This window comes from Natator depressus, chromosome 9 (assembly GCF_965152275.1).
Source record: "Natator depressus isolate rNatDep1 chromosome 9, rNatDep2.hap1, whole genome shotgun sequence".
Lineage (NCBI taxonomy): Eukaryota > Metazoa > Chordata > Testudines > Cheloniidae > Natator > Natator depressus.
The window spans coordinates 72,749,647-72,776,186 of record NC_134242.1 but is presented as its reverse complement, the minus strand read 5'-3'; the positions used below and the strand labels follow the sequence as shown (position 1 = coordinate 72,776,186).

At 40.4% G+C, this 26,540-nt stretch overlaps 1 protein-coding gene across 6 annotated transcripts in view; it reads left to right on the top strand.

Annotated features, from left to right (window-relative positions):
- Nucleotides 1-13,894, top strand: part of ZNF711 (zinc finger protein 711) — a 41,804-nt gene extending 27,910 nt beyond the window's left edge. The window contains exons 4-11 of one of the 6 annotated variants that reach the window (XM_074964460.1): nucleotides 4,471-4,629; nucleotides 5,197-5,343; nucleotides 6,026-6,163; nucleotides 8,270-8,317; nucleotides 8,982-9,125; nucleotides 9,749-9,918; nucleotides 12,683-12,712; nucleotides 13,853-13,894. In XM_074964460.1, coding sequence (XP_074820561.1) covers nucleotides 4,471-4,629; nucleotides 5,197-5,343; nucleotides 6,026-6,163; nucleotides 8,270-8,317; nucleotides 8,982-9,125; nucleotides 9,749-9,918; nucleotides 12,683-12,712; nucleotides 13,853-13,879 — 863 coding nt within the window. In that variant the 3' untranslated portion in view covers nucleotides 13,880-13,894. Of the gene's footprint in view, nucleotides 1-663; nucleotides 812-3,076; nucleotides 3,148-4,470; nucleotides 4,630-5,196; nucleotides 5,344-6,025; nucleotides 6,164-8,269; nucleotides 8,318-8,981; nucleotides 9,126-9,748; nucleotides 12,574-12,682; nucleotides 12,713-13,852 lie in introns of those variants that run through there. The other 5 variants (XM_074964459.1, XM_074964458.1, XM_074964457.1 and 2 more) reach the window with 5 other exon arrangements.
- The last annotated feature ends 12,646 nt before the right edge of the window (nucleotides 13,895-26,540 follow it).

Sequence of the window (26,540 nt, the reverse complement as noted above, 5' to 3'; positions counted from 1 at the left end):
GTCCAGGCCAATGGGGGCTGTGGGAAAGTGGCGGCCAGCACATCCCTCGGCCTGCGCCGCTTTCCACAGCCCCCATTGGCCTGGAGCGGCGAACCGCAGCCAGTGGGAGCGGCGATCGGCCGAACCTGCGGACACGGCAGATAAACAAACTGGCCTGGCCCCGGCAGGGGGCTTACCCTGGCAGGCCGCAGGCCATAGGTTGTCGATCCCTGCATTAGCGTCACCACAAAAAAAAAAGGGGAAATTTAGAAGTTAAGATAGTTATATTTAAAACAAACTTTCTACCTTTTAGATTATTTAAAACAAACAAAATGAGATTTTAATTTGTATACTGTACACACCAGATAACCAGGGTAAATGGGACAATTGTCACACTTGTAACTTAAAACATACTTTTTGTTTTTTGTTTTTCAGGTTTGCGATATTCAGACCCACAGGGGATTGCCAGCTTCTGGTCTATGTGTTGGCCCTGTATGCACTATGCGCGGGACCTCATACCCACCAAAGAACAACACTGGAGCTGGCCTTTAGGGGTAAGGTAATGTTCCACCACCACCTCCTTTTTAGTATATTACAATACAGTGTTGCATAGTTTGCTAAAATATTTTAATATATATTTCCTATATTGTACCATATGGTATATAAAATAAACATATTAAACTTTAGAAAACTTTGCAAAATTGTAAAACCATGGGACTTCTTTGGTGGGTGTGATATCACCAGCATAGTGCATGTTGAGATATCACATGAATTGGGAGCTGGCAATCCACAGTGAATCTGGACATCACACACCTGAAAACAACTAAAAAAGGTAAGATTTAAGTTATAAGTGTGCTGAATGCTGCTCTTCTTGTGCTTATTTGGGAGGATTCAGCATATATTTCTAAAGCAATCTGGTTGTTGTTTTTTATAAATGAGGAAACAGCATTATCTTATGTTTATAGTGGAGAACTCAGAGCCAGGAGACTGGTGTTCTGTTCACCATTATTTTACTGACTTACTGTGTGATGTAGAAACTTTTATTCCTGTCTTAAAACAAATACTTTACAAAAATGTGAATTTAGTATTCCTAAAGGCACTAGATTAACAGCCTATGTAACTGGAGTCCTCTTAAGAAGTCCATACAGTATGTATTGTGTATGGGTGTTGTTCAAGCAAGCATCTGGACACTGCCTATCGTCAAAGAGGAAATCTCTGGGAATTAGAAATTACTTCAGTTCTCAGTCTCTCTGCTAAGACTGTGGACAAAAACTAATTAGTGCTAACTGTGATGATTTTATTTCTAATATGACTGTCTCTGAAAAGTGGACTGAGATCACCAAACTTATTTCATATAGACTAGCGAAGTAAGTGGTAGAACTTATAGTTAACTTTTTAATTGCTACTGAGGGTGAGCTAGATATGTTTCATCATTCTAGAAGTGAAAACAACTATATTCCATTACCATTCCCTCAAACCATCCAGATTTCCTAAATGTATCTATTACGTTGCAGATTTATTTCAGGAGTTGACTCCAAATTTTGTTATATTCAGTTTAAACATTTTGAGTATATTTCAGCTCCACTTATTAAAAGAGGAGCAGCTTAATTTTCAGAGAGTCTAGGTATATATAGTTTAGGACGAACTTGTTGATTTTGGTTTCAGTTGTATGTGCTTAGCCTCTCTCAGAATCAGGCTGAGGATGTTTGTTGGTTTAGAAATACTTCTAATATTTTAGTTATTGCAATAATGTTGCCTGCCAGAGCAGGGATTTAGAATTTTTAACAGATGTGGTTAAAAGTAAGTTGTATATTAAGCGATAAGATACAATATACATCAATATACACTATATGAAGAAAAGTAATGTAATTGATTATTCCACTGTTCCTGATAGGAGAAGGCTTCCGCTTTTGAACAATCTTTAAAGTATTAACATGTTTATTTGTTGTATTTAAATTGATTGTGTGTAAAATCTGTAAATTAAAAAATAGAAAACTGGATGATGATTAAAGTCATCATGTTAAAATCACTTTACCTCAGTTTTATACCTATTATAATTACAAGTAACCCATTAAATTAGTGTAAATTTTTTATACTTTTTATTTTGTACATTTAACAGCACTTTGTGTAGTCAGTTTCATTCTTCTCCTGTATAGTCGGTTTCCAATACCGCAAAGATTTACGAATGGAACTACTCACTTTGGTAGAACAAAGCATGTGCATAAATCTTTGCAAGATTGAGGACTTAATTGGAAAGACATCAAAAATGGAACACAAAATCCTGTAATTTTTAAAGGATTTTTTAAATAAAAAGAATCAGGGCATTAAAGATGCTTTAGCAGAAAATTAGTCCGTTCCAAGATATTATAAAGTAGTCAGATTCAAAATATTTAAGTTGATAGCACCCTTTAATAGACAAAACATTGGTTGTCTTAGCTCTCCCTTCCTTTCCTTTAAAAGGCACATGTATAGTTGGATTTAGTCTTATCTGTGGAAACACCATTCTGATAACATGAGCATGCTCTAATAGTACATGCTATAGCTGCTTCATATATAAAATTTGTATTAACAGCCTGATACTGGTAAACTTATTAATCAAAGGTATTTGTAGATTCCTTTCTAGTTTTGCTATTCTTGGTGTTTTTCTTGTTATGTTGGACATCATGCAGTCATCTTAGGTGGGAGGTGGTGGATGTTATACAGTACAGTTATTCAGGACATGTTTAAGAAATAAGGGCTTGATCCTTGATCCTGCTCCCACTGATTTCAATAAAACAAGATCAGCCATAAATTCTTTAAATTAAAAGGAAAAAGGTTTAAGCTCATCCAGAAGAGGAGAAATTTACAATTGCTTTCAGTGATCCAAGTTTGTCTTTTACAAACTCCCTCCCCATTTACAACCCAATCTTTTTTTAAAAAAGCTTGAAATATGCAAAAGATTATGTAGTCTCCTATTCTTTCACATTTTTTAATCTTTATTAAATTACAGAAATTTAATTTTGTAATACTTTACATAAGTATTTGTTGATTTTTTTAATGTTAATCAATTAGCTGCTTTATGTCTATTTAGTTCTGTTTTCAGTAGCTCCAGTATTGTTCTGACTCATTCAAAGACTTCTGAGATTCACAAGTTTCATCAGTGACACCAAAAAAACCTGCTGCAGTTGAGTAGGTATCATTAAAATGACTTTCAGAGTAGATTATGCCAAGTCATAAAGAAATAACCCATTGTCATCTCTTTTTAAAAAAATTCTCACGGTTTTTGTATGTCTAATATAATATACATATTTTTGAATCTGGAAAATGATCCAGTCTGGGTTACAGCTTATTTCAAAGTGTGGAATTCATTCCTCATTTGAGGGCTTCCGTGGATATTCAGTGTTGCATTAACCTTATGCTGCCCATGTGCAAAGGGAGTAGGTAGTGTTCTGTCAATACATGATTAACATACAATTAATGTTTACAATTAACATACAATTAAAGTAACAATACAATACATGATTAACAAAGGGCACACAACAGCAAGCATTTTCTGATCAGGCTTTTTCAGTGTCCTTTGCTATGAAATCAGCCCTATATATGTTAACGTTTACTTTATCAAAACTCTGCTCTTCCACTTAATAGTAGTTTGAATGTAATGATTTGATTGATTGTATTGATAAAAGTAAGTAGATTGAGTAGTAGGTGACTTAATCCTTTAGTTATAGACATGAAGGATGGCAGGTAGCTCAACTTCAAATAGTTGGACATTAATCCAAATATTACTATCTCAACTTTTAACTAGCAAGAGACAAAATCTCAAAAATATACTTGCCAGGATAATAACTGACCCCAAAACCTCACAGCCAGACTAAAACACATTTGATAAGAATAACAGCTGTTAGTTACTAGTAATAGATATTGTCAACAGTAGAGCATTTTGAAAATCTCAGAAGAATTAAAATAGCAGGTTCTGGGTTTGTTTTTTTAATTATATTAGATATGTCTTATGTTTTTACTTTTTGATCCATCTATACCTTCTAGGCTTAATAGTTTACAATAGAATAAATATCAGGTACTTTTTAATTACTTAATGAGGGTGCTTCCTGTGTGATTCATTTTACAACCATGTTTGTCCTTCATTTACTAAGTTTTGATAATGAAATTGAGTACTGTACTTTACTAAAATAGACTAAGATATAAAAGGAAAAGGAACCGTCTGTATAACTGCTTTTATAATAGTAAAAAGAAAAGGAGTAGTTGTGGCACCTTAGAGACTCACAAATTTATTTGAGCATAAGCTTTGTTAGTCTCTAAGGTGCCACAAGTATTCCTTTTCTTTTTGCAGATACAGACTAACACGGCTGCTACTCTGAAACCTTTTATAATAGTAGTTCCATTGGATCTTACATATTGAATATGTGAGGAAAACTTGCTAGAGATCACTTCTTGAGTCCTAACAAAATTTGTGCGTGAACCTCACTGTCCTTTTTTTTTTTTTTTTTTTCACAGTGGATGATGTTGGAGAAAAATTAGACCATATTGGAAGCACACCTTTAAAAATCAGCACTGAGGTTTCACACGATGATGTTTCTAAAGATGATGGATTTGGTTCAGAAGTTATAAAAGTGTATATATTTAAAGCTGAAGCTGAGGATGATGTGGAAATAGGTACGGTCTTACGTTCTGTTTATTGATTCAGTAGTTTGAAAATGTTAGTTTTGTGTTCTTTAATAAAATCCACTGTTTTGCAGTATGTGAAATAACATCTTTGTAGTGGTCTGCTGGTTATGTCAACCCAATTTAACTTCCTTTCTCAAGGAAGAATCTCAAGTCTGTTTTTTGCCAGCACAATATTCAAAACACACAGCATAAAATAGAAGCTTTGGGGTGACACATAATATTTCTGTTCATATTTAACACCCTACTAGCATGCAAAAACTGACACGGTTTATGGCTATGATACCCCGCCGAATAGTACTATCCAACCATTCAGCCCTGATTTTTGTCAGTATACTAGTGAGAAAGGAGGGTTTTGTCTAATGTGCCACTGATGAGTAACAAATTTGAAATTTATAATGGCAAGAAAACATTTATTTCAAAGCATTTAATCGCGGTTTTACTAAATGGCTGTCTAAAACAGAAAAAAATACTGATAAAACATTTTTCTAATTTAATTCTCATGAGATGATATTCTAGATTATCTTGTTTACATTGACTGTGTTTTTCTTTTTTAAGGAGGAACAGAAATTGTCACAGAGAGTGACTTTCACAATGGACATTCTGTAGCTGGAGTAATTGAGCAGGGAGCTGTAGGCAGAATGCAGCGAGAAAAGATGGTTTACATGGCTGTTAAGGACTCTTCTCAGGAAGATGAAGATATTAGTAAGAATTCTTTTTTTAAAAAAAGTACATTTAAAAAATACCAGAAATGAAAACTGTATGCATAATATTGGTCACTTTCTAAAAGGAACTTTTTCATGTTTGTGAATGATTGCTCCCAGATTTATAGTAGTGGAAATCATGCCTTGCCTTGCTTGCCCACAAATAAGAGTAGCCTATAGTTATTATAAAATACATATTGTGCCTATCATATACAAGCAGTTGATTATTTGTATTGAATTTAATGTGATCGTTGATTAAGTCAGTAAGTAATTGATTTTTGCAACTTGCTAATTTTTCAGTTTGCCTAACAAACTACCATGCTAAAATCTTGTTTAGCTCATTTAAACAACTTTGTTATTGAAAGTGTCAAGACCCTTTTAGATCACTTTTTAAATTTTATTAAGTAGAGCAGTACTTATTCTGGCAAAGTGGCAAAGAACCATCAACAGTTACACACTTACAAGCTTCTTTTGGTTGATAGTTATTTTTTCTGTCTCAGGTCTAGCAATATATATGGATAAAACAATATAACCCTGTACAAGTATTTTGGGGAAGGAAGAGAATTGTGCAGTGGGTACCCCTACTAATCAGAATAATAATATGAAAATAAGCAAAGGAAAATTTAGGCTGAACATACAGTAAAATTAATTCAAGAATCACAACTTCTCCTCCTTAAATGTAGGTTGTGCTGAAATAGCAGATGAAGTTTATATGGAGGTCATTGTAGGTGAAGAGGAAGCAACATCACTTCCCGACACACAACTTGAAGACTCTGGTGTGAATAAAACTTTTGTTCCTGTTGCTTGGGCTGCTGCTTATGGTAGGATCCTAGATTCTTCTTTTCCTGGGAATGCCCTCTTATTTTTCCCCTAACTTAGTTCCCAAATCTTTTAGAGCATGACTTTCCTACCTCTTAGCTCTGTCTAAGGAGAATTGTAAAGAGCTGTGTCTGTAGCCAGTCATTAACTTACAAGAGTCAGACATTGAAATATCAAAGTGATATTTCAGCGGCTGTGCATACTTTCTCCAGAATGCCCTCAGACTCTTGGAACTAAGGAATGAAGAAAAATGCTAGTCCCAAACTCTAAGGGCTGTCTGGCAGGCTAGTGAACAAAACGCTAAATTATTTTAATATCTATTTTTTCTTAATCATAATAAATACCTTGCTTAGTGTTGGGTTTTATATAAGGGAAAGCATTGTAGTTTATAAGGTTTAGTTAAAGTTGTTCCAGGTACTAGTTCAGGGATGTCTAGCATGCAAATTTCCCTTGCATATCTTGAGGTCAGCTACTGAGCATTATAGAATCTTGCGTAAGCTAAAGGAATTTGTTTAAAATACATGAAGCTGGCCGGTGAAAGGTTCACACAAGTTTTATCTGAGAAAAGAAGAATGAGTGTGAGAAAATAAGCTTAGGGTTTGTCATGCAGACATCTTCCTCTCTCAGTCCTAGGCCATGTCTGCACTAGAGAGCTTAAGAGTGGCGCAGCTGTACCAGTGCAGCTGCACTGCTGTAAGTTCTCTAGTGTAGCCAATTTATGCGAATGGAAGAGAGCTCTCCTGTCAACGTAATTAATCCACCCCCAAGAAGTGGCGATAGCTATGTCGGCAGGAGAAGCTCTTCTCCAGACATAGCGCTGTTTGCACTGGCGCTTACGTCTGTGTAACCAGTGTCATGGATATGGGGGGGGGGGGTATTCTCACCGCTGAGCAGCATAAGTTATACTGATATAAGTGGTAGTGTAGACATAGCCTTATACTGTATAATCAGACTCTTCACCCTCTGACGGAAAACAAATTGTGTGTTGGTTGTTTTTTTTTTTTTTAAAAGGTCTTAATAAGTTGATCTTCATCTTTCTCTGTGATGGGGATTGAATAGTATGAACATTTTATTAGGAAGTTTTAATGGTGCAAATTCTGCATATTCTATGAATATCATATATATTTACTATGCTGTAGGGTTTTAACTTGTAAATACATCATATTTAAAGGAATATCCTCTCAGATCATCTCTGACTCATGAAAGAGAGAGTCAGTTGTTTAAGGACGGAGTTCTAACTGGAGTTGGCTGCAAAATGGAAATCCCTTCCTGTGAAAAATGCAATTTTGAATTTTTTTCCATCCTGAATCAGGATGAAAAGTTAAAAATGATTTAAAAAAAAAAAAAGTTGTGGGCAGGGATGAAAAATTCAAAATTTTTCTGCTTGCGAGCAACTCGCTTGGAAGACTCTTGTTAATTTAACTTTCTCCCTGCAGGCTGAAAATGAAATTGATGAGTGTTCCAGGCAAGCAGCCAGAAGAGCCATCTCTTTGATTTTCCTCATGGAAAATCGATTTTTTGTGGAAAAATTTGAATGTTGTGAAAAGGGCATTTTCATCAGAAAATTAATCTGACAGAAAAGTCCTGGCCAGATATACTTCTAACCCCATTAGCTGTTCGACAAAAATGTGTTTGAACCACAGAGTCCAAAAGCATAGGAAAAACTTTTTCAGTCCAGAATAAGAAAATGAGACTACTACTAAGATGTAGCCCATGTCATTCCATAGAGCTTCAGCATTCTTTGTGCAGGTGCTGAATGACCACTGTATCAAGACATGGAAAAGTAGTCCAAAACTTGTCATGCACCAAGTTCTTGATAGGAAAGTAAGATATTTGGACTTGCTCTCTTGCAAAAGAGGATCGGGGAACTTGGTTATTTCGTACTAGGTGTTGTTTACAGAACCTAAGAATGAAAGCAAATTTGTAGAGGTATATGTACAGTATGGTCATTGTCTGGTTTGGCATCTCTGTAGAGAGCGGTCAGGATGGGGAGGACTCTGCAGTAAATAAAATTTGCTAGCTAGCTATTCTCTCACACAAGGAGTGTCAAACAATCATTGTCAAATACAATTTCAGTTTATGAATTAGTAAAATACTGTGTTCTATAGGAGATGAAAGACGACTGCCCAGAAGGTATGAAGACTGTCAAGCAGCAGGTGAGAACGTGTAATTATATTTGATACAAGAGCAAGAGATTCATTTGCTTTCATAATTTTTTGAAAAAACACAGTTGTATATCAGATTTTCCATTATGAAATTCATGACTCTCCCTTATTTCATGGAATATTGACAAATTCCTAATCCACAGCTTTCCTGATCAGTGAATGCCACCAAACTATTCAGAATGCATATGTGTAAGGGTTCCATACACTTGGAATTCATTTCTTCAAGGAATTTCAGTTACATAAACATTGTAGAAATAAGAACAATCCTATATACAACAGAAGCCCTCAGAAATGTACATCAGTATCTTTTAGTACAGTTTTGGGTAACCAGGGAAGGGAAAATGAGCTCACTGGGGAATAAAGGGCTGCTAGGTTGAAGGAAAGAACAGGAATAATCAGCTGAACGTTAAGGGTTTGGGAGTGGAGGAAACAGAGTTCAGAATGAATCCAAATTGAATTAAATTCTTATATAATGCCTTATCAATAACTATGGTAAATATTGACCCTTTGAAAAAAAACTTGCCCATTCCTTTCTGCAGTGAACATTTATTTTTTAAGGTAATGTAAAGTGACTTGCTCCCATGTGATTCCAGTCATCTAGTCCCAAAGAAAAAACTTGCTTATAGTTTTTATGGTGTCTGATCTTTGTATTCAGGAAATAACTTGGATACACGATTAGAAAACAAAAATGGTAATGCAGCACAGTACCTGCAAATCTGTGATAGCATTAACACAAATAGAGCGCTTAAACAAAAAGCCAAGAAGAGGAGGAGGGGAGAAACCAGGCAGTGGCAAACAGGTAGAATATTTTTCATTGTTTATTGTATTGGTTTAATATGGAAAGATCCTTTTTCCTGCAACTAGTTAAAAGAAAACCAACAAAAAAAACCCCTACCACCACTGAAATTGTGTAGTGCAACTGTTCTAAAACTGTTGTCCCTGGAGAATTTGCTGATGGTCCACAGATTGCTGGCTGGTACATCATGCTGACTCTCTTAATTTCCAGCTGGCAAATTGCATTAAAAGACATCTAATACATTTTTTTCTAATACTTATCCACATAAACAATTCCTGTAGTTATCACGGGGATGTTACATGATTATGAATGGGAGGCGAGATATACACAATTGGGAATGGGAGAAAGGTTGATTAACAAGGCAATCTCTCCATTAATTTGTGGTCCATTCAGTAAACGAGTGTCACCAGTGCCCATGCATTGGGGTAGCAATGGGGTTTTATGCCTTGCTTCAGTCAACTCTTTTAACAGTATTTAAAATTTTAGATGTCTGGGATTTGGTTGTTTCAGGCTACTAAACTATTTGCTCTATGTGTGAAGTTCAAGTAAATGTTCTTGAGCAGTTCTTTTTAATTCAGCACTTTTAACAGTTTTCTTCATAACATCTTCTGTTTGTTTGAAAACAGCTGTTATAATAGGTCCTGACGGACAGCCCTTAACTGTTTACCCTTGTCACATATGTGGGAAAAAATTTAAATCCAGAGGATTCCTGAAAAGGCATATGAAGAACCACCCAGATCATATGATTAAGAAGAAATACCAGTGTACGGATTGTGACTTTACAACTAACAAAAAAGTAAGTTTCCACAACCATCTGGAAAGCCATAAACTTATAAATAAAGTTGACAAAACCCATGAGTTTACAGAATATACAAGGAGATACAGAGAGGCAAGCCCATTGAGTTCTAATAAACTGATATTGAGGGACAAGGAGCCTAAACTACACAAATGCAAATACTGTGACTATGAGACTGCAGAACAGGGACTGCTGAATAGACATCTGCTTGCAGTTCACAGCAAGAACTTTCCTCATGTTTGTGTTGAGTGTGGGAAAGGATTCCGTCATCCATCTGAGCTTAAAAAGCATATGAGGACCCACACAGGAGAAAAGCCATACCAGTGTCAGCACTGTGTTTTCAGATGTGCTGATCAGTCCAATCTAAAAACACACATAAAATCCAAACATGGGACTGATTTACCATTTAAATGTGAGCATTGTCCCCAGGCATTCACAGATGAAAAAGAACTTCAGCAGCACACAGAGTTATTTCAAGGACATAAGACTCATCAGTGTCCACATTGTGACCATAAGAGCACCAACTCAAGCGACCTGAAACGACACATTATTTCGGTTCACACGAAGGACTTTCCCCACAAATGTGAGGTGTGTGAAAAAGGCTTCCATCGTCCATCTGAGCTCAAAAAGCATAGTGAAACCCACAAAGGTAAAAAGATACATCAGTGTAGGCACTGTGACTTTAAAACTTCAGATCCTTTTGTACTTAGTGGACATATCCTCTCAGTTCACACCAAGGACCTGCCTTTTAAATGTAAAAGGTGCAAGAGAGGATTTAGGCAGCAAAACGAACTTAAGAAGCACATGAAGACCCACAGTGGAAGAAAAGTGTATCAATGCCAGTATTGTGAATATAGCACTACGGATGCATCAGGCTTTAAACGACATGTAATATCAATACACACAAAAGACTATCCACACAGGTGTGAATACTGCAAAAAGGGATTCCGTAGACCATCAGAAAAAAATCAACATATAATGAGGCATCACAAAGAGGCCATAATGTAATATATGATGTTGAGAAGGAAGCAATTTAGAAACTGTGATATGCTAATTGGGGAAAAAAATCTCATGAACTGTTTCTCCTGGTTTCAAAGCTTGATATTAAATCATAACTTTACATTCTTTGTATTAAAAGTCTTAAAAGTATTAAGGTTGACAGGGATCTCATAGTCCTATGATTGTGGCTTATCAGAACCTAAAGAGCACTATAGAATGCAGAAAGATGGATGAATGTCTGAAAGGTTGGAGAAGGATTGCTGAATGTCTTCTATTTAATAGTATTATACATTGTTAAGCTATAGAAGAGAAAACGAAGATGATTGTGTTATCCATTTCATCAGTAACAGCATTTGTCTCCAATATGAAAACTGTTCAGTTGTGGTGGGGTTATTTACAAACTTTTTGTCAAAGCAACCAATTCTAACTTCTTATGCAGTTTTGAAAAGAATATAAGTCAATCACTTGGTCATTATGTTTTTAAATTGTGCCTGGAAAGTGTATTCCAGAATTAGTCAAATTTTGGGGTTTCTCCCCCCTTTTTTTTTAAAAAAAAAAAAAAATTTCATTGGGAAACCTTTTTGTTTCCTTTATTAGTCTAGGTTCAGTGAGTAATTTTTTAAAACTATTTTCAGAGCTGCTAACCTCTTTTATGGCAGGATATGATGTTAAAAATATTGCATTATGTTATGAGCTCAAAGGTGGTGTTCCGGTGCTAGGGTTAAAAATATGTATGTATATAATTTCCCTTTTTTATCTGAAACTGCAGTTGAATGTTGTTCAGTATGGCACATGACAAATACCTTTGAATCTGTCATTTTTTTAAAAGGAAAAAATGAATGCAGCTGATAGTGTTGTCTCAACACTTTTTTTTTCTTGCTACTTTAAGATCTTCTCTAAAAGGAGTATTAAAAAAGATTCAAAGAACACAATAGTTTTCTTGAATTAAAATACAAAATACTTAGAGGTTCTTTAGGGCAGTGTTTATAACAGGTATGGCTATTATAGTCCTACCTGCTAATATAAAATTTTCAGTATAGACATAAAATTGCACCTTTTAATCAATTCTTTAAAAATCTCTACCATACTATAAACATGCATTTTCAATCTGTAAGAAAGTATATATGCAGTATTTAACCAGAAAAATATGCTGCCACTCGAGTTTGGAGGTGGATCTTCAGTTTACAGTGTATACATTTAAAATATGCATCCCTTTAAACAATGCTTTGTGTTAGCATGCTGCAAATCAAATGGCGCTTAATATAACAAGCTGGTCTAGGGCTATTTAATGAAAAACCTGTTCAAAAATGTTATGCATATAATGTGTACTTTTTTACTTTTAGTTGCTTCATGTTTGCACAGAGCTGTTCACATGATAAATTGTAACTTTACTTCATGCTATATTGTGGCTTTGTGTTTCAGATAATGTTCATATTTTGTTTTTGCACCAGATGAGAATCAGTTCCTTGAGAATAAATTTTTTTTATATTTCTAAACTTCAGAAAGCTAAATTGGGAAATCTCTTAGAAAAATAAGTGTTTTATGTGGCTGTAAAAAATGATGTACACGCTGTAAAATAAGATTGTCACTGTTACGTGGGATTATTATTTCTAAATGTGTTACTCATCGTAATGAGCATACAATAAAATGCATCTCTTGCACTCCAAGGTTCTTTGGAGTCTTTGTTTCTCATTTATGCTGATTCTGGGAATGTTCTCCTTCACTGAAAGTGTGCCTAATATTTTAATTTCATCGTTCTTTTCAGCTTTGTATGAGTTTAATCATCTGGACTGCGGTAAGCCAATTAACTGACAAGTGTCTTTCAAACAGGCTACCACTTTTTTATTGTTCAGTTTAATTATTTTCATTGTGTAGTGTTAGCGCTAAAGCTGGGTGAAATTTTTTTTGGCTAAAACTTTTTCGCCAAAAAATGCAGGTTCATATCAGCCAAAACATTTCACGACTTTGTGTTGACTGTGAGAAATTGTTTTGGTTGAAACTCCTCCCATAAGGCCTCCAAAAAATTTCTTAAAAAATAAAAATGTTTTGTTTTGACATTTAATTAATCAAACCATTTTAATTAATCAAACCATTTTCCTATTCAAAATTTCTTTTTGTTTATAAGTATTCAATTTTATTTTTCTTTAAAAACTCAGAAATTAAGTGTTTCATTTTGGGTCAAGCAAAACATTTTGTTCAGCCCCAAACAGTTTTTTTTTTTTCCCAACTTTTATAGGTTCACCAACAATTGAGGGGGGGAGGGCGGGAATTTCTTTGGTTGGTCTGAAGTAAATTTGTTTTTTAATTTTTTTGGATCAGCTAGTAAACCAACAGATCAGTTATTTGTGCAGCTCTAATTAGCAGTGAGACTTTGCAATAAATTTAATTCAGCATATTTACTAAAACTGTCAACAAATATGGAAAGTAATTGATGTTCCTTTGAGTTTCCTTGTTTGGATTCTGGAAAAACCACAAGTAGATTTAAATTTTTCATAAGAATAAGAACAGTTCACAATTTAAAACACTAAACCCTTTTTTTCTTATTTGAGTTTCCTCCCTCTAACTTCATGTTTTTTCAGTGGAATTATGTAAACTATAATCAAATATACAAAAATATATAATTGAATCAGAGTTTCCTGTGTGGAGATGTTTCAGAACAAAACAAAAGCCTTCAAGTAATGGTATGCTGTAAATATTTTAAAGGGATTCCCACCAAAATGTTCCCCTTTGGCTTGTTACAAATTCAGTGTACCCTGTGGGCATGCCCTCACAGATATAAGAGATGGGAACCTGGGGAATCTGTTTTCTTTTTCTTTCCCATTTAAACCAAATACCTTCTTGTAACCATTCACAAACTAATCTAAGTTAAAATCTAGTTAATTGAAAATGTTTGTATTTTTTGTTCCTAAAAATTATACTGACTATATTGACACAGCATAGGTTTCCCTTGTACCGGGATTGAAGATCGACACCCACTAGACTGAAGATCAGAGCAATCTTGCCACTGTCCTGGTCTGACCTTCTCTTCTACCAGCAGATATCAGCGCTATCTCATCTAAAAGATGGACCACTCAGGTAACTTGGAGTGTCATTGAATTTATACAATATAAAACTTTACAAAGAGATTAGTCCCATACAGGAACAATTTTTTGTAGCTAAAAATGCCACAAAATTAGTCTGGCATCCAAACAGGGCATTAGGGCTAGAAATAGCACTTATCCCCATAGAAAGAAATATTTCCACCCTCCCAGTGGAAGCCAGCACTTACATCTTGCATATAACCCTGGAAGGGCGTAAAATTCTGGATTTTAGCATTGTGACTTTTCATATACAGAAAAGGTATTTGAAGTCATTTTTAGAAGTTTTTGTGTCTCCCTCTAATCCTGTACAGTAGCACTGTTGGTAGCTAAAACATTTGGCTTTACAAACAGTGTCCTTTGGTGCACACCTGTGCCCATACTCTCAGTGCAGCACATGAGGAGAGCAGAAGGGGTGGGGCAGACCAGCCACCTCTCCTGTTCCTCCTTACTGGTTCATGGCCTACATTGGAACCAAATCTGTACATATTTAACTTTTATCTTTAATGTAGCTAATGTAAATAATTTTAATAATATAAGTCATGTTTAATTAGATTTCCCACCCCAGAGAACCCTTCTGGCTCCCTTTATGGGAATTAGATTGTGCCCAGAACACCGGGCTTTTAAAATTGTCTCTTCATTCCCCGCTCGTTCTTGGTCAGAGACAGCCACCAGCACTGCTTTTTCTGCCTTAGGAAAGTGCATATGTTGAGCAGGTGAAATATTTGTCATTCCTTCCCTAGCCATGCCCAGCCTGTGCAGGACTTCTGGCTTAAAAACCATCTCATGGAAAAGGCTGTGAGACGCCAGGCAGACCCAGCCTGGGGGACCCTCTCCCTGCCCTGGTACGTTGGCCAGAGTCAGTGAGGTGCACTCCTACCACACGGCTGATTTAGGAGCAAGGGAAATCAAATCTCCAGAGTTCATCAGGAGAGCAAGAAATGTTCTCAGAAACACAAGAGCAGATCCCCCTGTAAGTCCACTCCAAAGAGGACAGATTCCACCATGTCCAGGTAGTACAAGCCTCTATGCGCAGCTCCTAAAGATTTAGAATGTCCTAAGTCACAGAACCATGATAAAAAGAGGGCTTTATCGGAACCAGACTCTACACCATCAGTAACAATGGCAGCAATACCACCTAGGTTGAAAGACCAAGAACTGCTGGGCTATGGGATAAGTCCATCTCCCATCCTGTCTATTAGCTGCAGCTTTGGTCTGACAGAACTGTTGACACTGCTGATTGAAGTGGATCTGGCCTTTTTGTCATTGAGGAAATGAATCATCATTGCCTCCTCCAACAGAGATGTTCACACAGGCAATCAAGAGCTTCCTGGAACCAACCTCTACCCAGTCACCACCCCTTGGGATTGGTGATACCCCATGCCTTGGGGCTTCCATGATGCACCTTTGATCCATCCTACTGGGGCCAGTGGGCCCCATACATGATACCCATGGTTGGTGGGATCTAATAAGGAATCATTCCACTCCTCCCTTCCAAGAGAGCAGCCAGACCTTATATAAGACTACAAGCTAGATCCACTGGTTCCACCAGTACTGGCAAGGCTATCCTTATTTCCCAATGAAGCAGTTACCCCAGCTTTGCCATCCCCTCCAGATTATTACAAACAATTTCAAAAGCTGCTACGCTGGGTGGTGGAGAAGCTCCTAATCTCCCTTATCAAGGTCCAGGATACACAACGCAAGCTCCTAAACATCCTGCAACTCACAGGGTTAGCCCGATAGCACTCCCAATGAATGATGCCACACCAGAACCAGTAAGAGCCATATGCCATAGACCGGGAACATGCGCCCCTACCCCAGAGGGCTGAGGGGTGTTACTTTGTCCTGGTTAAGGGAGTGGAGTTTCTATTTACCACACCAAATTCCCTGGTTGTTAAGGCTGCCACAGAAAGATCTAGGCAGCAATATCCAAGAGCCAACCCCCTCAAGGAAGCCAAGCATCTGGATCTGCTGGTGAGGGAAGGTATTAACATCTAGTAGCCTCCAGTTCAAAATATATAATGATCAAGTGATTTTGGCTAAGTATGATTTTCTGAATTATTCAAAGATCTTAGATTTAAGGGCAAATTACTTCAGCAAGACGGGCTCTATTTCAGGCCCTTATTGATGAAAGCAAGTTTGGGGCCAGAACTGCATGACAATTTACTGCTGATGCAATGGACGCTGTATCAAGGGCAACACTGACATGGTTACACTTAAGGTTTCTCAGGGAGGTGCAGAATGCAATGGAGGACTTGCCCTTTAAAAAGACCAACCTTTTCAACTAAAAGACTTCTGAGTCTTTGCATTCACTAAAGGACTCCAGGGCAGCCCTCGCTCCCTGGGAAAATAAACACCAGCTCCAAAGAGGAAATACCACAACATCCCTACAAACCCAGGCCCATACCTCAACTATTTTACCATCAGCAATCCTATGAACTGTCTCATAAAGGACAGAAGGTACAAAAGCCATAATACCCTGCACCTTACACATTAACCACATGAACCTGGATTCACCCCCTGCCAAAGATACTTTTGATGGGATGCTCAGGAGTTGCAAAGCATTGTTAATGACATCTCCACCCAATCCTCAAATATCCTTTGGTGGCTGTCTAGCACTCTCTTTCCCACAATTGAAGTGCAATAACAGAGGACAAGTGAGTGCTGGAAATCATCCATTCTAGCTATGCCATCGAGTTTCTTTCCCTTCCCAATCCCTATTCAGGGACCTTTCTCACAAGGAGATCCTCTACGAGGAGGTGTAGAATCTCTCTTGCAATGGGGAATGTTGAGTGGGTGCCTCTTCATCATTAAAGAAAAGGGTTCTATTAAAAATATTTCCATATGGTTATGCTGGCATCAATACCATTCCTGGAAAAGAACACATGGTTCACAGCTCCTAATATGAAAGATGCGTACTTTCACTTGGGCATTCACCCTGCTCACAGAAGATGCCTCAGGTTTCTGGTGGGTCATGACCACTATCAATACAGGAGGCTTCCATTCAGTCTAGCAACTGCACCTAAGGTATTCACAAAAGTTTCTAGTAGTAGCAGCCCAGTTCAGATGAAGCTTCTTCACTGTCTTTAGATGACTGGCTTCTCATTGGCAGGACACATGTAGAAGCCCTCACATCAACATTTTAGCTGCTTCAGCTTCTATCATCCCTAGGAGTCTGTGAATTTGGAAAAGTCTATCTTGACCCCAGTGCAGACTATAGAATTTATAAAAGAAACCTTTTGACTCAGTCAAGGCAAGATGTTATGTCTCAATAGAGAGATTTCAGACCATAATGACCAGCCTGCTAGACCTGGTTATTTGCATTAGTTGGGATTTACCTTTCTGTTTTGGGGCACGTGGTGCTGTGTGCTTATGTGACACTGTTCACCAGACTCCACCTCTGTTGCCTGGACGTTTGGCTCCAAAAAGTATATATAGACCAAGCAAACCTGGTATGAACACAATAATGACAATCCCTACCAGGGTGAGGACCTCAGTAACTTGGGGGAAAGATCCAGGCCAAGTGTGTGTGGCTGTTCCTTTCTTATCCCACACACCTGACCACATGATAATTATGGGTGCCTCCCTGACAGACTGGGGAACCCACATGGATAGTCACACAGCACAGAGCAGTTGGACTCTTTGAGATACCAGAATGCACATCAATTTTCCAGAACTCCGGGCAATTCAAGATGCTTGCAGAGCTTCTGCTTCATTCGTTCAGTTTCACTGTTTACTCATAATGTGAGATGTTACAACTGTATTCTGCATAAATAAACCAGGAGGAATGAGGTCCATCCCCCTGTGTATAGAAGCGGTCATCTTATGGAACTGGTGTATCAAGAACGATATCACACTATTGTCAACGTACCTTCTAGGAATCCAGAATTCGCTGGCAGACAGGCAGCAGGCATTTCATCATCAATCACAATGAGTTACACAACTCAGTATTGAACAGCATTTTCACTGAGTGGGAGCCCACCACTTGACACCTGTTTGCCTCGACAAACAGGAAATGCAACATGTAATGCTTCAGGGGAGCTCAAGGAAAGTACTCCAGAGGCAAAGCTCCCCTACTACATTGGTCAGATCGCTTGAACTATGCCTTCCATCTCATCCCACTATTACCTCGGGTTCTGTGGAAGATTCAACAAGACAGCGCACAAGCCATTCTCATTGCCCCTGGGTGACCCAGGCAATTCTGGTTTCCAAGGCTCCTACAAATGTCATCCTGTCCACCAATCAGCATTTGGTCCTTCCTGAATCTCTAGACCCAGAAGAATGGCAGGGTCAAGCACCCAAACCCCGAGGCACTTACCTCACGGTTTGAATTTGAAAGGACATCAAGCCTAGAATCTTCCTGCTCTGAAGCCACAGAGAACATTTTTAATAATAGCAGAAAGGACTCCACCAGAAGATGTTACCTAGCCAATTAAAATTTTTTCTTTATCTGGGCCTAGCAAAATCATATATCTTCAGAGACCATGGATATTCTTGCTCTTTTAGATTACCTTCTTACTCTCAAGGGGACGGGTTTTCCCTTAGCTTGCTATGGGCTCACCTGGTGGCAATCAGTGCATCATCTGCCATTGATGGTTATTTGATCTTTACTCAACCAGTTTTAAGAGACAGATTCTTGAAAGGCCTGATCAGACCCTGTCAACCAATAAAGGAACCAAACCTGCACTTAGGACCTTTACTTTCAGTACTCACTAAGTCAACCTTTCTAACTGCTAGCTATGTGGTCTGCATCTTACCTGTCAATGAAAGTTGCCTGCCTTGTTACCATCACCTTGGTCAGAAATGTGGGTAAACTCGAAAAAACTTGCAATGACTACACCCAAACTTCACTCTTACGATAGTTTCAGAATTTAACCAGTCAGTTCACTTACCTGTTGTTTTTTTTCCAAATCTCCATCCGTCTGACAAGGAGAGGAGACGACATTCCCTTGATGAGGATTGGCATTTTATCTGCTAAGAATGAAACCCATCAGAAAGTGCCCTAGACTGTTTGTTGCCAGAGCAGAATGAGTGTGAGGTCAAGTTACATTTTCTCAGAGGATCTCTGAGTGGATCTCTAGCTGGATCCTACTCTATCAGTTGGGCACACACTACAAAGGCACAAGGGGCTTCAGTGGCATCACTTCAAGAGGTACTCCTGCTTGATATTTGCAGGGCAGCTACGTGATGTTCTAGCCACATAGTCATGAGACATTATTCTTTGGTCCAAGCCTTTTCTGCTGACACATCATCTGGGCAGCAGTTCTACAAGCAGCCATACCACCTGCAACCTCACTCCATCGTCCTCTCTGAGTACTGCTTGTCAGTGGAATACACGCAAGGACAAGCACTTGAAGAAGAAAGGAAAGTTACTTACCTTATTGCAGCTGGAGTTCTTCTTTGAGTGCTTGTTCATGTCCATTCCAGTCAGGCACGTGCATGGTAGCCAGAAGATTTTCCCATAGCAGCATCCATCGGTTCGTCCTGAGCGCCCCATGGAGTCGCGCCTTTATGGCGCTCAATATAGAGCCCTGCCGATCCACCACCCCTCAGTTCCTTCTTACCGCCAATGACAGTTAGCTGGAACTTCCCTGTGCTCTTGTCTCAGCAAGTGCATTTAGCAGTCTATATACATAATTTTCATTAGCTCTGCGGTGTTAATTAAATAGTTAGTAGCCCTTAGTTTCCTTTGGAATGGGGGGGTTCCCCTACTACACTCTTTCAACGCCAGGGCATGCTGGGGTCTCCGGGCTTCAAAGTCTGCGGCAAGTGAATGCCGAGAAGCGATCCTCACACTTTGTGTTTGATGTGTTAAGGAGAGGCCGAGCCGGGAGCTGCACCTCCCTTCGACTCCAGAGGCATTCGTGGCAGCCCAAGAACTGCTCCATCTCACAGCACGGTTCTCCCCTGCTAGATGGGGCAGGTGGCTGGCACCAGTTGCTCCCTGTGCACCTTCAAGGGGAAAGCCCGCCATGGTGCCCCGCCGATCTCCAACCCCAGCGTGCCACTCCCTAGCACCAGAACAGACCCAGCAGCCGCACTGGTCCCCAAGCCCTTGGCGCGAACGGTCAGCACCTAGAAATACCGCTCCCCATGGTCCTCTTTTTCAGACACGTCGGAGTCGGACTCCTATCGGTCTCATAGGTGTAGGAGCAGACAGTCCGCATCAACGCGGGACCAGCACTCTTACCCAGCACCATGGCCCATGCAATGGCAACCCCTTGCGCAATTGCCCTTTTGGACTCCCTGGGCTTTTCATCAAACCCAAGGTCAGAACCAAGGGTCGCATTGCAGGGTGATGTTGGTGGCCTCGGCCCTGTTCGTATCCCCTCCAGCACGCTTGGCATCAGCAGGATCAGGAGTAGCCCCATTGCCACCCGGCACCTCCATCCCAACACCTCCGGCACCAGTACAGCCCGCACCGGCCCCAGTTGTTTCGGTTCTGACGTCTCCAACACCAGTTCTGACGTCTCTGGCACCAAGTGCAATTCTGGCTTTGATGATGGCCTCGGCACTGACGAGACTTTCGGCACCAGCGGCAGTGTATGCAGTCCCACCAACGGGCGCGACACCATGCGGGTTTGCACCAGCCCAAGAAATCTAGGTGCCGCGGGACCAGCTGGGTGTGGAAGGAAGGGAGCAGCCACCCCTTACAGGGGTCTCTTCCTCATCCTCATCAGACGAGGCACTGGCGGGCACGGCTATGGCCCCAGCTCTGGAGGACAGCAGGGTACTACAGCAATTGCTGCAGGGGGTTCCCCAGGGCCTGGGCATTCAGGAGGAGGAGGTAGTGGAGGACACAGATCCAATGGTAGACATCCTTGCCCCCTCTGGTCCTGCACGTATTGCCCTACCTCTTATAAAGACCATCTCTGACGCCACAAAAGCTTTATGGCAGACCGCAGCCGCATTGCCCCCTATGGCTAAGTACAACGAAAGGCGCTACTTTGTGCTGTCCAGGGGCTACGAGGATTTGTAGCCCTTCCACCCCTCCTTCCCCGTCCCTCTTCAGGGACCCCTCTCACAAGCAACTCCTTATACAGGAGGTGCACTCCTTTCGTTAGGGGCAGTGGAAGAGGTTCCTCAGGAACAGAAGGGCAGGGGTTTCTATTCTCGGTATTTCCTAATACCGAAAGCCAAGAGCGGGTACTAGACCGGTGAGAACTCAACAAATTTGTGAAGAAGCTCAAGCTTCGCATGGTCTCTCTGGCCTCCATCATCCCTTCATTGGATCCAGGAGACTGGTATGTCGCCCTCGACTTGAAGGATGCATACTTTCACATAATAACTCAGTCCCACAGAAAATACCTCAGGTTTGTGGTGAACAACACCCACTATCAGTTCACAGTCCTCCCATTCAGCCTGTCAGCGGCACCTTGAGTAGTCACCAAGTGCGTGGCAGTCGTGGCCGCATTCCTCTGCAGGCGACAGGTACAGGTTGACAACTAGCCGATCCAGGACTCAAGTAGAGACGCGGGTCGCTTCATAAGAGCTTCTTTCGACGAACTGGGCCTGCTACTGAACGTGGGGAAGTCAAAGCTGTCCCTGGTTCGGAGGATAGGATTTGTAGGGGCAGTACTGGACTCGACACATGCCAGGACATTCCTTCCAGAAGCGAGATTTCGAGCCCTGGGTGACATTATTTGCTGTCTCAGACAATTCCACAACACGAAACTGCCTGAAACTTCTAGGACACATGGCAGCTTGTACCTATGTAGTACAGCATGCCAGACTCAGACTGACCTCTTCAGTCATGGCTGGCATCAGCGTATCGGCCAGTCAGGGGCAGTTTGGACAAGATTGTAACCCTGCCTCGCCTGATACTCGACTCCATCCTTTGGTGGCTCGACCTGCAGGTAGTATGTGCAGGGGCCCCTTTCATCAGCCATCCCTCTTGCTAGTGACAGACGCATCATAGTTGGGCTGGGGGGCACATTTGGGAGACCGCAGAACACAAGGCTTCTGGTTTCGGGTGGATCTTGCTCTCCACATCAATGTCAAAGAGCTGAGAGCGGTACGCTTGGCATGCCAGACTTTCCGAGCACATCTAGCAGGGAGATGTGTATCAGTCATGATAGACAACACCATGGCGATGTTTTATAGCAACAAACGGGGGTGCATGCTCCTCTCCTGTGCCAGAAAGCCCTCATGCTGTGAGACTTCTGTGTAGAACGCTCTATACACCTGCAAGCATCTTAGCTCCCTGGAGTACAGAACAAATTGGCGGACCATCTCAGCAGGTCGTCCCATGGCCACGAGTGGTCCCTTCGCCCAGACATCGTGAACTCAATCTTCCATCAGTGGGGTTTTCCCCAGATAGACCAGTTCAACCCATAACTCAACAGGAAGTTTCAGCAGTTTTGCTCCTTCCTGAATCAAAGCCCAGGCTCCATCGCGGACGCATTCCTCTTCCCATGCGGAGGCCGTCTCCTATACGCGTTTCCGCCAATCCCTCTCGTTCATAAGGTGCTCAAGATATGGAGGGAAGAAACGTTGGTGATTCTGATAGCTCCAGCCTGGCCCCGCCAACACTGGTACACATCACTCCTGCAAATGTCCGTGGAAGCTCCAGTTACCTTGCCACTCTTCCCGGATTACTACCTCAGGATCACAGCCATCTCCAACATCCAAACCTAGAGTTGCTGCACCTCATGGCGTGGAAGCTCCGTGGCTGAACCCAGTGGAGCTCTCCTGCTCAGACTCAGTTAGGCAAGTCCTCCTGGGCAGTAGAAAGCCCTCCACTAGGGCTATTTACCTTGCTAAGTGGAAGAGATTTTCAATCTGGTCGGTGCAGCATCATCCAACCCCGACACTTGCCTCTCGGCCACTTATATTAGACTATCTCCTCCATCTCAAGCAGCAGGGGCTGTCCATGTCGTCATTAAGTGTTCACTTGGCCACCGTCTCTGCCTTTCATCTAGGTGCAGAAGGCTGCTCAGTCGTTGCCTACCCTATGGTCAGCCGTTTCCTTAAAGGGCTCAACAGGCTATACCTGCATGTCCGGCAGCCTGTTCCGCTTCGGACCTCAATCTGGTCCTTTCCAGACTCATGGGACCGTCCTATGAACCTTTGGCGACATGCTCCCTGCTCCATCTCTCATACACGGTGGCATTTCTGGTAGCGATAACCTCAGCCAGGAGGATGTCTGAGCACAAGGCCCTGACTTCAGATCCCCCTTACACTGTTTTCCATAGGGACAAGGTCCAGCTGAGACCTCACCCAGCTTTCCTTCTGAAAGTTGTCTCCCAGTTTCACGTCAACCAGGACATCTTCCTGGTATTCTATCCTAAACCACATGCAAATGGCTGGGAGCAAAGACTTCAACAGCGTTCCTGGCGCAGGTTCCCACCCAGGAAATCTGCAGAGCAGTGACATGGTCCTCCATTCGCTCTTTCACCACGCACTATGCAATCGCCTAGCAGGCCAGAGACAATGCAACCTTTGGAAGAGTGGTGCTCCAATCTGTGGACGACTCTGACCCCACCTCCTGAATTTGAGCTTGTGAGTCACCTGATCAAAATGGACATGAACAAGCACTCGAAGAAAAAACGGTTACTCACCTTCTTGTAACTATTCTTCTTCGAGATGTGTTGTTCATGTCCATTCCAATACCCACCCTCCTACACCTCTGTCGGAGTAGCCGGCAAGAAGGAACTGAGGGGGTGGCGGATCGTCAGGGCTATATATTGAGCACCATAAAGGCGCGACTCCCAGGGGGCGCTCAGGCTGACCTGATGGATGCTGCTATGGGAAACTCTTCCCATACCAGCTACCGTGCATGTGCGCGTGCGCACGCCTGTTTGGAATGGACATGAACAACACATCTTGAAGAACAACAGTTACGAGAAGGTGAATTACTGTTTTTTCTTCGAGATGTGCAGGCCTTATCTGTATTTCACTACCTGCTCTCCTTCTCCACTGCTTCGCATAATGACTAGATTTGCGGTAGAGAAGGAACTGGAGAGGTGATCAGTGTGCCCCATCCCACCCCTTGTGCCCTCCAAATGGAGCATGAGGAGAGCAAGGACACAGGTGCAGACCAACTACTTTTAAGAATTCTCCAGTCTTAGGTCAGTGGAGCGCAGGAATACCCACAGTGGAATACAGATAGGGACCGGACATCTTGAAGTACTCCAGTTACAACAGGGCAAGTCACTTCCCTTTTCCATTATAACCCTAATTTTGACTCTATTCCTGAGGGGGTTGGGACTCTTCATATGTACTCTTAATCAAGAGGAAAAATTTGGGGGCAAAAATTTGAAATCAATCTGACAAGCAAATTTTGAATCATGACCCCCTGAAAAATGGAAATGATTTGGGGCTGGGGTGGGGGGAGGAATTGACTCTAGGTCTTATATTAGTCTGTCATTCTGAGGCTGTGTAGTCCAAGGAAAAGTATAGCAGGTATATTCCATAATAAAATGTTTTTGTTAAAGACTGTTGGTGAGACCCAAAAAAGATATGTGATGTTTACAATATATCACTGGTCAAAGGAGAGCCAGAGGATTGATGATTGACAGGATCCAGTCACAGCTTTTGCAAGTTGTTTCTTGACTAATTTGAAATCAAGAAGGGACTAGCTGGATAGTTCGAGGGGCTGAAGGTGGTGGAAGTTTTTTCACAACTAGCCTGTTGAGGTAAGGGCCCAGGTCCTCAAAGGCATTAGGTGTTTTATTTCTTTTGGGAATGGGAGTTAGGTATCTAAATAACTTTGAGGATCTAGGCCAAGATGTCTTGCTCACTAGCCATCACTCCTCAAAGGGCCTGAAAACTTTCTGCAGTCGGGGAATTCTGTCCTGTCTCATGCTGAGAGCACCAGACTCAGCTGAATGAAATGGTTGTAGTGGATGTACTTTTAAAGGGGGAATTTTACCACCTTTTGATAATTAGTTGGCCCTAATTAGGGTGTTTTTAAGTATTGGCTACTTTGGAGCAAGGCTATCCAACTGGATGGAACAGTGATCTGCCCCACTATGTTCAGTGTTGTGTAAATTGTTGAAATTAAAGTTAATTTCTTAAACCTTTTAAAAGTTATTTTACCAGGTGTAGTAGTATATATTTTAAGTATATTTTAAGCCTTTAATATTATTTTATTAGGTATTCTATGTATGTACAGGTTCAGCTGCAGCTATTATTTGATCAATATCCTATGTCCTAAACAATCTTTTCTGGCCTGAATACAGTTCTTCCTAAATATTTATTTATGCTTTATAATATCCTCTCCTGTATAATCTAGGCTCCCACTACTTGTACATGGGATAAAAAACTGCAGTTGAGAAGCAAAGTAACTAAATTAAAGTTACATCTAATTATTATTTATTTAACAGGGAGAATTCAAAGGAAGGAACAGAACTTATGTCCTGGGATTCTGAGATGAGATTCCATATACAGTATACTGATGCTCAGTTGTCTTAACTATAACTACAACTAAAAAGGGAGTCACCAATCTTGTCCTATTGTCTTATGATTAAGTGAACAACATAGTTTTTTCTTTAACTATTGAAGTGTGTTTGCATGAGAGAGAGAGACAGAGCACAAGAGCAAGCTGAAATAGTCAAAATAGAGCTGCAAAAGTGTTGAGTATAGTTCCTGATTCCTCACTAGAAAGGAATGGGTGCAGTCTGCTGATTAGCTAGAGGTATAAGAAAGTATTTCTTTTTGTGTGACTTAAATACTTTTGCAAAAATAAAATATGAAGTATCTAAAAACTGTCAAAATGTGATGAAGCAAATAGCTTGCAATCTAACAGGCTCTTATGTTCTCAGTGCCTCAAATTTCTACTTTCGAGTAGAACAGTGATCGAGTAGAACTCCTAGTAGGAGATGTTAAAATGCTATGTTAAAGTAAACAAACAAAACCTCTGTATCAAAACTGTCAAAAGTAGGCAATGGTTTATTACTTTAGCAGAAACATTACATAGCTAATAAAACTTTCAATTGTTTAAATTTCTGCACAGATTGTAACGTTCACTTGCAAATATACACTCCGTGATTCATAATGTATGTGGCCATTTTGCCACAGTGAGCATATCATTAATTGCATTTAACACAGTGCAGTTTAAAAATACCAAAAACAGATTATTGATCTTTATCTAAACATTGACACAATTACAATAACTAATTTAGGGTTTTGTATAGTCAGTGTCATCTACCAAAAATTAGATTTAAAGTATGGGATTTTGATGGACAGAAACATTGAGAGGACAGATATTCTGTTCATCAGTTTAGAGAGCTGAGTTTTGCATCTCAAGCTAATCCCTAAATCTCTTTATTTTAAATGTCTTGCAATTTCAGCACTTTCTTCATGTGTTAAAGTTTAAAAAAATAAAGCATAACACCATTTTTTGTAGTGGGAAACCATTCAGTCCTTCATATATTATATACAAGCAATTTTCCCCTTGGCAGATCAACATTAAAGAACCCTCAGCGATCATCCTTAGTTATTCTGTCATTCTCCCAGTGGCAGCTGGGCTAGCGGTGGGGTCTGTCAGTAATACTTGCTGCAGAAGTAGTAAGTCTGGAGCAGGTAACCACTTGGGTTATTCTG